Raw genomic sequence first — 13,654 nt, forward strand, 5'->3', positions numbered from 1 at the left:
GTTGCAAAAGCACAAAAAGGCAAATAAATAAAAGACAAAGCCAATTGACTAGGGCAAGACTGCTTCAAAAAGCTGTTGATCACCTTTATATTGTTTCCCAGAGAGGAACTAAACCCTTTGCAAAAATGAAAGCATTAGTACTTACCCCAGTTACCACCCTTGCATGATCAGCCACAAATATGTCTCCAGAGGAACACAGCCAAGCTAGACCTCAAACCTCTGCTGAAATGGAAGCCTGGTTTGAAGATTCTCTTTTCTAAAAGAGTATTTCTGAATAGCTGGCTCAAGAACAACACTCACTCTGCTTTCAGAAGTAGGATTTAACAGAATAGCTTATATAACCCTTGAGAAAAAAGTAAGCAACACTGTAAACATCTCTTTTTCTTAAGCACAATTCATTTTGAAGAAATTAAAAAAAAAAGGGGGGGGGGGGAGAGAAGGGGGAATGTCCCAACTATTTAAAAATAGCTCTCTTCTGAGTCACCTAAATATCATTTGGTCCCAAGTAAGAGTGGCAATGCTTCTTAGTGTTGTGTACTTAAAACAAATAGGAGGATCTGTGAAGCACTGGCTTATCTGTATCAGACAAGCCTCAAACACAGCTGTCACAACCTGACTGCAATGTCACTAACTGCTGGATTACTATTTCAGAGATCATACTGAAAGACGTTCAAAGGTCCACAATGACTGCTAGTTCAGGAGAGCTTACCTGAACTTCAAGATTTCAAACATAATAGTGTTTAGTGAGCTCACAATTTTTGTTAGATCAGATACTCATTCATTAAAAAAAAAAAAAAGTGTTTATTTGCTGAGACATCACTAAGGAGTAAACAAATCAATGAGGAAAAGATACAAAATGTGACAGGCCAAAGAGGAAATTCAAAGGGCCTAAAAAGTACCTGGAAAATGTCTTACAAAGAACAGGAAAGCTGACAGCAAAAAGTTCTGAAAAGTTACTCAAAATCAGGAAGCAGCTAAAGAAGTGGCAGGATCACCTGGTGAAAAGGTGTCAAAGGGGCCCTCATGGATAAGTCCATAGCAGATGAAATGAATAAGCACTTTGTGTCAGCCCTCACTGCTGAAGATGTGAGGGACAGAGCTCAAAAGATACAAGAGTTAGAGACAAGTTAGAAGAAAATGTATCTGAAGTGTCAGGCCAATTAGGTAAGTGATGTACTTGCACACCACCAGGACCAGATGGCGTTCACCCCTCTGTTCCCAAGGAACACCAATGAGAAATTATGTTAAATGGCAGGCTAAGGTGCATCAACGAATGTTCTAAAAAAACACTGTGCCAGAGTGCAAAAGTCCCATCTGAAAAATGGAACTCAAGAGGATCACAGATCAGCAAGTCAGATTTCCATCCCTGGCGAGATGGCAGACTGTAACAAAGAATAAGACCACTGAGCACATGCATTAACAGAGCTTGGTGGGAAAGAGTCAGCATGGCCTGTGTAAACAGAACTTAACTTTGTTAGGTTGCTGCAGGACTATGAGAGTGTCAAGGAGCACATGGATGAAGGGAATCCTGTGGCAAAATATATACAGATCTTCCAAAACTATTTGACAAGTTTCCTCACCAAAGTCCACTCAGGAAACTTAGGTTGCCTGGGGATAGAACAAAGGTATTTTTATGAACTGAAACCTGGTAAAAGGAGAGGTAAAAGCTTAGTGATCACTTTCCAGGTAGGGGAGAGTCAGCAGCAAGTCCTCTAGGGGCAAGTTTTGAGACCACTTTTACTCATCAATGACTTGGAGAAGGGATAAGCAATAAATATGTAAGTTTTCTGATGATCCTAAGCTCTTTGAATTATTAAAATGTCATATCAATACTACAGTGTTTGGTCTACCTTAGCGTTTTTAATAAAGAACCCCACCCCACCCACTCTCTCCCCCCAAAAAAAAACCCCAAACAACCCCACAAAACACCACCAAAGAAAACTTCTCCCAAGTTCTTAGTCTGCCAGTTCATGTCTCATTCACGGTGCCTTCCCCTACTGCCCTCTATCTCCCTGTTTCTCCTCTCCACCACAGACTCCATGCATATGCGGGAAGGTCAACGGGAGAGAGACTAGTGCAGTGTAGATTCAAGGAGTTACACTCTCATCTTTTCAAGTTTTGGGGCAGACATGCACTGGATTTAGATGCATATACCAAATGAGATAAGACGTTATTTCTGCCCCCTCAAATATTAATGAGTAATTGTATCTGAACACGTACAAGCAAGCAGCCTCGTATATAAAAAAATAGGAAGTGCCAGGCATAAAGAGCAATGTGACAAGAAAGTGAAGCAACCTAAAGACCAGCAAAGAAACTTCAACTTGAAGCAGAACATACAACATAAAATTCAAACAGGGAAGCAAAGGGCAGAAATTACACTGCCAAAGGAAATTTGCGAGTTCTCAGCATCACTAACCAAAGAGAAAGAAGGGTCAAAGAGGAGGCAAGGGCTTGAATCATGAATTAAAATAGTAATACAATTAAAGAAGGTCATGTTTTAAGTCCATCATAAGCCAACCTAAAAGAGCACTCTACCATTTTACCATCTACAACAGACTGTGCTAGCCATTGCACTTATGGATGAAGAGCTGAATGTTCAGACAGAATGAAACAAGACTGACTGACATAGTTTGTTAGTTTTCTGCATCAGTGTTAATACTCCAGTAAACTTCATGAACACACACCCAATTTCAGAATAAAAATGTATATACTGTTTCTAGTGAGTTAAGTTTATAAGTTAGGAATATGACAGGATATTATTATTAAACACAAACCAATATGCAACCATTTAACAAGCATTTGATTTCCAATGTGCGATTACTTCGTGTATAGAATTAACTTCTAGCTGCATATATTGCCAGTTGCAATGCACAAAAGGGCAGTAATCATTTTCTTGAATGAAAACAACAGGTAAGGGAATAAAATATAAACCTAAGAATTTTCTGCTAATGGCAACATTCCTCCTCTGCTATTAACTGCAAAATTCCCATTCCCCTCTGCAACTTAACAGTATCTGTTAGAACTGTTGCTTGATGCTCCAAGAAAAAGCTCATCCCCCAGCTAAAGTCAGTAAAATAATCCTCTCCAAAACCACAGAAACACCTCAGCATTAGATTATTAGCATGGGGACAGGAACATAAAGTACTAATTAGCCTTAGGGTAATTAAAGTTTTTCACTCCTTTCTAGAGTGAAATCCTCCAGATATATTTATCCTGCTCACTTATCAGATCACTGGAATAGGACAAATGAGAAAAGCTTTAACAGCAAAAATTATCCAGCAAATTTCTTGCTCATCTGTATGACTTTTCTTCTTCTTCATCAAGACATGGAAGTAGTGAGCAGTGAATCAGTGGTAGTGGGAAGACAGCCTTGATGCTGTGCAAGCAAAGTTCAGCACCAGCCAAAACACCAGCGTGTTATCAACGCTGCACAGTGCCATAGGGGCTGCTATGAAGAAAGTTAACCCCACCTCTGCCAGAGGCAGTACAGACCTAAACCAAAAATAAATATAGCTTCTCTAAAGGTCATGTGCCTCCTTACACCAATGCTTTCCACAGCCAGTCCATTTCTGGAAATTTTGTTCTGTTCTGTCTGGCATTATTCTTAGACCTTTACCTATGGTTTCATTTGTAGAGATCTAACATCTTACTCAGGAGAAGAAACTGATACAGGTCAGATGCCCTAAACTATAACTATTATGTTCATATTATTATAACAACTAAAATTCAAAATTGTCTTGAGTACAAAACTGAAGCAGCGCTTTACACCTAAATCCTTTTTTTTCTCCTTAAAGCAAAGTAATAACTTGATTATCAAGCTGATTTCCTTTTGGACATCAACAGTACAAAAAAGTTAATCAGAATTTTTGGCAATTTATGATTCTTTTTTGATGTGCAGATATTAGCTGTAGGTATTTCACATTGCAGTTTAAAAAAAAAAACATAATCAAGCCTTCACGCAACAGACCCAATCATTCCTTCAAAATGTCTTTCTTGACTAATGACCAAGTCCTAAATGTCTATCTTAGCCAGCTGAAAGGGAACTCTCCCCCACTACTCCCCATTATCCTTATAACACAACTGTCATTTTCATTCTGAGAACGTATCTCTCATTATGCCAGATGTACTCATTTACTGTTTTGAAAGATTTACACAGTATTATTTTAAAGTAAACAAAGGAAATGTAGACTTTTTCCATGCCTCTTTACAGCTTCTTATAAATTCAGCTAGAGTTTTCAGGCAGGGTACTTGATTCAGCCGATTGGAGAAATCACACTGTGACTCAGATGCTGCTAAACAGAAATAAATGCTCTATTATCTCGAGGATCCACCTTCTAAGCATGTGGCTGAAGTGCCAGATTTAAATCTTTACTGAATATGTAAAGGTTTGGGGTGGGGGTGTGGAGAAGGATTGGTTACACACTCTCACCCAAAAACCACACTCAATTATCTTCTAAGAACAATGCACAGCTTTGAATGATACATTTAAAATGGCCTAGGTACACATTTCTGCTTTACGGAACAGTTTTAAGATAAAGGTGAAGCAAGACACTAGTGGCAAGAGCTGGAAGACAATCTACTATGTAATGACGTATACAGTTGAGTTTATCATATTCATAAAAGTATGTACCATAAAAGATTAAGAGCAATGGTTTTTTAACCCCCACAGAGCTCTTTGGAAACACAAAACCAAAAACCATGGCTAGATCTATTTCCATGAACAGCATCTGGTATGGCATTGAGGACAGCAACTTGTAAGTAGAGCCATTCTTTATTACCAGCATTTAAGTGTACATTTACTCAAATGGCTGTTTTGCAGTATAAACTAAGCATTTAAGTCTGGGTTGGTTGGTGGGGGGGTTTTGTGGGGTTGGGGGGGGGGATGTTTTGTGGTTTTTTTGTTTGGTTGATTGGGTTTTGGTTTTGGGGGTTTGTTGGGGTTTTTTTGGGGGGTGGGGGGAGAGTCTTACTGGGCATTCAGGTTTTCCCCCCTCCCCCCCCCCCTTTCTTGGTGTGCTCTTCATTCAGGATCTTCTCATACAGTTGTTTTCAAAAGCTACTGTTTTGCAAATAGTACTTAAACATAGCACATTCTTTTTAGCAAACTTAGAATCCACTGCTTATCACAGTTGCATACAGTATTTTACCAAGATGGAACAAAAGATTTAGCCAAAGACTGTATCAGTAAGAGATAAACTACATGGTGCTACTGATAAGACTTTGGTTATTAAACAGCAGTTGGAGCAGAAACAATCCATCTTTACCATCCTTGCTCTTATGACTTCCTCTTTCAAAAGGATTCACAGCTCTTTCTATAAAATAAGACTGTTTCAAAATGCTAAACTAAAAAAAAAATATATTTTTTTCCCCATCAAAGGTGTCTTGCAGCAGGTGGACGTCAGCTCAGGGAAAGCTACTTAACAAACATGAATTAATTCCTCACAACCAACATATTTTGCAAGCCCCCCAAATTTCAGTTGTGAGCTAAGTTTTCCCTTAGCGTCTAAACAGAAGATGGAAAGAATGCAAATCTCAGCAGGAACATGAAAGGCGGCCTACTTGCAGAACTGGGCAAATACCAAAACAGGCTTTCCTCTGTAAATCAGCAGTCATTCTGAACACAGGGAAAAAAAAACAAAATCTGCTCTCATGCCACAGTGGTGATTAGTGATTCATCTTTGCTGAAAACCAAGCAGTCCGGAGAGCTTGTGCGCAGAAAAAAAGAATCGGTGTAAATTCAGAAAGGCTCTTGGAGTGGCAAAGAAGAGTTTTTACTCTAGTATCTTGGCAGAAATGGCAAATGCTGCCATGTTAAATCTTTGTATGTCACCTCTTCAATTTAGTTCCAAGTTTACCGTGTAACTGCTTTAATGACAGGCAACGAATAAGAGGGAAAGCTGTGCCTTTTCAAAAAGAGACACTTGTCAAAGGAAATCAACCAATTCATCAATGAATGAGGATGAATTCTCAAAACACCATATATAAACTGAAATACAAAATAGCACACCTCACGGAAGGCTACAGAAACTTTTTGCATAGCACCATTCTTGCTGAAATGGACACTTGACTCTTCCAGGAAGTATTATATTGTATCAGTATTGCAAGATAGCAGCACAGGTTATGCTCATTATTGCTCAGTTTTTATAAGCTACTTTGAAGACTGACAGTGCTATTACCTACAAATGACACTTGACACTGTGCTTCAAAAACTCCTCCACAAATTGTGAAGTACTTGTCTGTTTACAGCACTGTAGAAGCATAATTACGTGTAACTTAAAAGACTTCTCACAGTGTAAGTCAGATCAGCTCCTTAACAGGCTTAACTCATGTACTGGTTTTTCAGAATAGCTTTAATGCTGTACATTAATGAATATGGTTTTAAAAAGAAAGAGTACTAACCCTGTAGAGAGGGTGGCATTTGTCCTTGAAACATGGTACCAAACGAGCATAGATCTGCAGGCTATAGTAATAACTTGCCAGCTGGAGAGATAACGCAGAATGTAATTGCTTTTCAAAGCATTTGTTGGCATCTACCACCTAGGAGAAAGAAAGCATTAATTTAGATGAAAGATTTAATAAGCATACAACATTAAGTGCACAAACTTTCTAAAAAGCTACTTGCTGTGACTTAGAAATAGCTGTGACTACGTTTTTCTGGCACAGAAGTAAATCAGTAACATACACAAACACACAAAGATAATTTTATATTACAATGTTTCTCACACTCTTGCACAAACACCTAACCAAAATGCTCTTCCAATTACAGTTTTGCTGCTTCTATACCACAAACTAATTATCCACCTTTCTGAGCTACGTTAGAACTGTCAGTCAGGTGGCCAGACAACTATTTTAAGTAAGAAAATGTGTCTTTTTGCCAGTGCCATGTTCACAAGCCAGTCCAACAGCATTTGTTCAGAGTTCCCTTTAAATGTACCAGCCCAATCTATCAAAAAGTGTATTTAAATGAATTCAAAGAATCAAGATTTTAAAACCCTAAGGAAATGACTTTTTTTTTTTTTTAATGGAATTTTGAAATGCTATGAATAGTCTTTCCTGGCAAAAAAACAGAAACAAAATCACTATCAACATACCTGTGGCAGTGCAAGCAAATAGGCAAGAGACAAGGCCGTATCATTTGGTAAAGCATCGCTTGCCAGTTGTAGCAAAACTGCAACATATAAGGAGCAGAAAAAAGCTTTGATTCATCAAATGAAATTTTTTCAGTGTAACCCTATTTTATTAGATACCAGCTTGAAAAGCTCTACATACTTAATTAAACACTTATAGTGCAATCCAGGAACAGGTAATATGTAATTAAACTGAAGCACAGCTTTACCTTGACTTCCAGGCAAAGCATTTGATGCATTAACCAAACAATGAGATTGTGCAGTAACAGATGCTAAGCAAAGCCATAAAGTTATCACCTGTACCAATTTATGATAGGTAAATATTTTGTTTGTAAAATCAATGCAGTTATGTTTTAAATGTTCAAAGATAATAACCAGAGGAACGGTACAAAAAGTCCTCTCTTCAAACCTGAGCTCTAATTCACACAACAAACCACATCAAAAACTTGTCTTAAAAAAAAAATGAAAAAAAACCCAAACCACAGAACCAAACCTGCAAGTGTCATACGAATTTTAAATAAGATCAGTGGAACACCAAAACCAGGTCCTGCCATTTACCGCAAACATAAGCACGAGCACAATGACATAGCAGAAATTAATGCATGGAAGAATAATTATTCTGATTATAAAAATATATATTTCTGGTAAAACTGGCAGAAAAAGTACCTGCTTTTCCTACATTATAGATGCCAAACTTGTGGGTTTTTTTGTTTAAAAAGCCCCACTATAACTTACATTCCACAAATAGAAGTGATACACAGACACAATGTAAACCCCCAGAATTTGTTAATTAGTAACAGGATCTCTCTCTCAGCACTTCTGTACTGAAGTCAAGCATCACCCTGTTGCTACCAGGGTTCCAACAAACAATTACAGAATAATGATTCTCATGACACACTTAATATTCAGGTTTTGGGGTAAAAAAAAGTCTAAATTATTAGTTCCAGGGACAACTTCAAAAAAATCTTATGAACCCTGGACCAGAAATTGAATAAGGAATTTAAATATATTGCAAGAATAATATTATGGTTCCATTTTTTTATAGATCGTATTTTTTATGATTATTCTAATCTGTACAAGCTACCTTCCAGCAATTTAGCTTTATTTTTAAGGACGTCTCAAATACCTATATTCCCACACTACACAAACTACTCTTGAGGGAATGCTGGCAAGAGATCTGATTACTTTATATACAGAGCCCCCCAGTGAATTCTTTGTTCCAAAGAATGATTTATAAAAGGCCTGAATGGCCAATTATAATTTTCAGATTATCATTAATTTGCCATCAGCCTGAAGTGGATTTACATGCTGGCCCTCAGCCAGAAACAAAACCCAAATTTCTATATGACAGGTCATCACAGAGGCTGTCTACATGGCAATATGTCAGTTACTGCAAATACAAGCCTGTCCAACAGCACCTATGCTCATGCTTCTAACTTTTACCAAGAGTTTCTTGCTCCTGATAGCTTGTTTCTGCTACATTCAAAATAACCTGTATACCGTCCTAAAAAAGGTAATAGGACTCTAGAAATACCTAATATTAAAATCTTGATGAATTAGTTTGCAAAATTGGTATTTCCTACTCTGAGCACAAGTGAAGTTACTTTATATATTCCTATAACCACCTCTAGTTGAACAGAAAAAAATGGGGAAAGGGAAAGAAGAATCTGGGCTCCAACTCCTTCTCCATTTCTCTGCAAAATTAGCAGTTGCAAAGCCTTGGGAATGATGAACTGTGGGCTCTCTTCCAGCTTAACATCCTTAACATGGTAACAGCCACAGTAGCAAAACTATAACTTCACCTTTCAGGTAGCAATCCTGACAGAGAACATAGCACCAGTACAAGCCAGAAAACAATGTTATTCATACTCTTGCATTAAGCTCAACACAAAGACACCCCTGTTGCCAGAATGCAGTTAAGACCTGCCTCCACTGTCATCCCGAGATTAAAAAAAAAAAATCCCCTGTACTAATTAAAAAAATATAAGTGTTCTGTGTGTTTGTGTGCAGATGTGTTAATATATCCATACACAGATGCCTACTTTATGTACACACAAACACACGTGTATACACAAAGATCAACTTCAGTTTTCTGTTTCTCAGTGAAGCCCTACGGGAATTCTCTGATGTCTAACAGGGCTGAGTTCGAATCACAGGCTATGGTCACTAGCAGGATGCCATTCTGTCCTTTCATACATCTTCACAAAATTTACAGGAACTTAGTATCATTTCAGACCACTGCAAAATTTGAAATTTGCCCAAGGGATTAAACATTACAGGGTTGGTAAACCAGGAAGGACAAGCACTGACAAACAAAGAGCCAGTGCTGCTGTCTCACAAGCAATATTTCCTTAGGAAAACACTAAAAAAAAAGTTTAATTTTAAAAGTAATTTTTATTTCCTGTGCAGGTCTCTATGCCACAAGACTGTTTGGAAGGCAAAGTAGGAAAGAAAATTATAATTTCTGATAACTGGAATTTATCAATCCCTAGAAAGTTTCAGCTCTTTCCTTTTTTTTTCTCTCTCTAAAAAAAACCACAAAAACTGCTTCAAGCTTTCAATTCTTCATTTAGCATGTGATAAAATCTCACTAAACTTAAAAAGTATGTATTTCAGTGAAACAGTCATATCTGTAACCAATTACAAAATCATGGAAAACATTAAGCTATTCTTTGCTCTAAAACTCCTGAGGACTGATAGGTTATGGCCAAGTGTCCTGGGTTTACTGTGAGTTTAGTACCTACTCCGGTTGCAATGAAATGCAGTGTTTGTAGTAACTTTCTATTCAAATTTCATCTTCAACCTCCCCATTCAAATCCCTAAGCCCTACAGAAAAAGACAACCACAACAAAACAGGGATGCACAACACTGCCTCGGTCACACTAAGACTGTATGTGTAAGAATGCTGCCTACTGACTACCCAGAAGTGTCATACGGGACTGCAGAGTACAGAATAAATACACCTCTGTTTTCCAGAGGAAAACACGGAAATCTCAATTCCCTAACACAGTTGGAGGGACTTGTAAGCGAAATTCAGACTGACTATAGAATAAGAGTGTTAGAAGAGAACAGAAGTATTAACATTGCAAAAGCAGTTGTCTGCACACTTAGGAGGAGGAAGATAGAGGCTCAAAGACTAAAGCTGGAATCTACAATTTCTTCTTCAAGCACAAGTCCCCAAAACTGAGATTTACACCTCAAAGGCAGCCACTGAATTGTAAACCAGTTCCAATTACTCAAGCTGGAGCAGGAAGTATTACCAAAGATCTGCCAACTAACATCAGCTGTCCTAAGCAAGCAACGAATGCTTTTTAATCCTTGCCTCCCCCTCCTTTAAGACACAGCAATCACAGCTAGAAGCCTATGGGCTTTCTACATGCAAGAAAAGAGATCATAAGTACTGATTTGAAACTACTTTCGCATTAAGAGAGTATGAAAGGAACAAAATGTGAACACATCCCCATTTATGCAAGCTGTTGCTGACCTTTTCCAATTCATGTTATTCTATCACAACTGTACAGGTTATCTGTAGAAATACCATATATGTCAAACTACTGAATCGTATACTTGTAAGACAAATATGTTGGTTTTCACTAAACAACTCAAATAAAACTGTGGCTAATGAAGAAAGTCTCACTTGAAACTTTTCTCATATTGCAAGTGATTTAATATACTGATTTTTCATGGCAGAACTTACCACAGAGTAAAATAATACAGTTTTCTTCCTTCAAGAGACACTAACAGCATGTAAATATTTAAACAGTTCATTCCTTAAACCAGCAGGAGATAGCCAAAATGAAAGACAAACAATCATAGGTAGTTTTTGTGTGGTTTGTTGTTTTTTAAAAAGTGAAACTGTTTCAGTTAACAAACCGTTAAGTATAACCTATAAAAATGTAGAAATTTCAGAAGAAGTTCTGATGATTCCAGAAGCTGCAGTTATGCATTAATTAGGAAATAAAATACTGTAACAACCCTGCAATACTGAAAGCTGTATACACAATGGCACACAATTTCAACAAGTGAATACACAGGCATACATACAAATAACATTAACACTGGGTTGCCAATTTTCATTTAAATATCTACACATGGTAGTATTCAGGAAACTTACAAAACCTTCCCCCCCACACAACATCTGTATTTTTGTCAGCCCCCAAACACCAGTTTCTGCTCATTTAAAGCCAACTTTCAAGTTTCAGATTGTAGTCTTTACTGAGGTACTTTAAACATACCACTTCTCTTGAAAACTCTGCAGATACTTCTATCAAGACTACTTAGGAACTTCAGATGTTAAACTGGATACCAATTCATACAAAACGCCTAGACAATACTTCAGATCATTGTGTGCAACTCTCCATATTTAAAGCCATCCACAGATTCTCATGTGTTTACTATATATAGTAAATACAGGAATGAATATAAATGTACCCATACCTTCTGTAGTTGGAAGTAGGTCTTTCCCTTCACTCTTTGTTTCTGTCAGTTTCTCTGTTCTCAGCAATACTTCCGCAAAGCTTTCTGAAGAATTGTTCTGGTATGTGCCATAGCTGATTTCAGACTAGAAGTAAAATAAAGGTAACTGACACACGTGCACTATACCCTGAAGTTCTATTTGGCTCACCTGAATTGGATGCAATTATCTGCCTTAGTTCCTGCATTTGCTTTCCTTTCTGTTTATTTTTCGATTTTTTCCTACTATTGCACAAAATTTCAAGTCACACAAATAATCCAAAATCCGTATTTTTACTTAATTATAACATCTCAACAAAAACTAACACTTCAGAACTCTAACAGAAACTTACTTCTGCAACATATGGATCAGCAATCAGAGACTCGTAAAATGGATGACAGCCTTGTTTTTCCACAATGGCATTTTCTTCAGGCCCACTTTTTAACACATCTCCAAATTCTTGGCCCTGGGAAAAATAAGCATAGTTGAACCTAGTTGTAAAAGAGCTCATTAAAGAGTCTGTAACTGCTGCTCAGAAGGGAAACAGCTGTAAATGAAAATATAGTTTAATTCAGTGGGGAGTAAGATAGGTATCATCTTACATATACCAATGCTGAACGAGGTCCAGTATCCTTAAAGGAAAGAGAATCATGTTTAGAAGTACTATCAGAAAAACTAGTATCATGAACACTATAGAAAATCCACTGAGATAGAGAAGGTAGAAAAGAGAAACTGAAAAGGAACGGCTTTCAATATAAAAAAAGAGCATTTAAAGATCGGGCTTTGCTGTGCTTCCTTCCTCAAAGTTTCGAAGTTCTGCCAAATTTCAACTATGCCTTCCCACGCTATGCTAAGAAAGCAGGATGAAACAGATTAGAAAACAAGAAAAAGAAACAGCTTTAGACCCCTTCTTTAATTGGGGTTTGCTTGCAAACAATCCCATCATGTCTCTAGTTCATTTATTGATTTGAGGTCTTCAGGTAGCAGATACTACAAAACAGCCTAGCTTTTATACTAATGTATCATTGAATGTGTAAACGCTCAGAGACACATCAGCAATCCCTTACATGTAACGGTCGAAGATAAGTTAACGATCTCTTCCACCACTGTCCATCACTGACAGCATGCAGCATGGCTTTTGTAGTCATAGTTGTGTTAGACAACACCTTCATGGTTTTTGAAGTCGTCCAGTACAACAAATCAGCAGACTGGCTAGAGGTGGTGTTGGTTTCATCCTGTGAGCATATCCAACACACAATGGCAAGTGTTAGACTCATGCTTTAATTAGGCTAATGATCTAAAGGCAAATGCATTAGAGTTCTATGCATAATACTAAGATACTATGTTAGTAACATACTTTAATGATCATTAATTTAAGCAGCAGCTGTCAAAGACAAACAAAAAACAAGTTAAAAGTGGTTTAGGAGTTTCAATCTGAAGTTACCAGCATGACCAACAGAACATTTTGCCCCTTTTTCAGTTATAATCTCCTGTTTCCACAGACAACAGCTGGTTTTAATTCCAAAGTTTATAATGGTAATGTTTTACATAATTGTTGAATGCTTCTGTTAAAATAATGATGTCTCTACAAATGAGCAGATTGAGCATGCTAAAATTAATTTTCAGTAATTCAAGAAAGCTGATAGTAGACACAATTTTGTATTTGTACAGAGGCAGCATTAATTAAGTTGAATTCTCAGTAGGGAAAATGAGAAGAGATGTAAACATTCATCTCCAGACCAAGTGAAAAAGAATCATCAAGATTTGAAATTCTGTAGTCAGCATTTAGAAGATACCAGATACAGCAAACCTAAAAGACTGCAAAAAAGAACAGAGACCCCAGCCTACCCCCAGTTGCAAACTGCTTCTGTAATACATGCACATACATGTCTACACATGATCCTGCAAAACGTTTTCACTCAGTAAACTCACATGTAAGTCAATTCTTAAAAGCAGAACACGTTCCAAAAATGGAGCTTTGGCTATCAGCTTTACCTCATGTAAAGCATTTAAATAATACCCAGAACACTCATGTTGGTTGATCTGTGTTATTTCTGTCCTGAAAGGTTTAGCA

At 37.4% G+C, this 13,654-nt stretch overlaps 1 protein-coding gene across 1 annotated transcript in view; it reads right to left on the reverse strand.

Moving 5' to 3' along the window:
• Positions 1–13,654, reverse strand: part of NBAS (NBAS subunit of NRZ tethering complex) — a 183,642-nt gene that overhangs the window by 83,176 nt on the left and 86,812 nt on the right. The window contains exons 36-40 of the mRNA XM_040597509.1: positions 12,648–12,815; positions 11,933–12,046; positions 11,565–11,688; positions 7,092–7,168; positions 6,400–6,537 (exon numbers count right to left, since the gene is read on the reverse strand). Coding sequence (XP_040453443.1) covers positions 6,400–6,537; positions 7,092–7,168; positions 11,565–11,688; positions 11,933–12,046; positions 12,648–12,815 — 621 coding nt within the window. The remainder of the gene's footprint in view (positions 1–6,399; positions 6,538–7,091; positions 7,169–11,564; positions 11,689–11,932; positions 12,047–12,647; positions 12,816–13,654) is intronic.

The sequence above is a fragment of the Falco naumanni genome, chromosome 6 (assembly GCF_017639655.2).
Source record: "Falco naumanni isolate bFalNau1 chromosome 6, bFalNau1.pat, whole genome shotgun sequence".
Lineage (NCBI taxonomy): Eukaryota > Metazoa > Chordata > Aves > Falconiformes > Falconidae > Falco > Falco naumanni.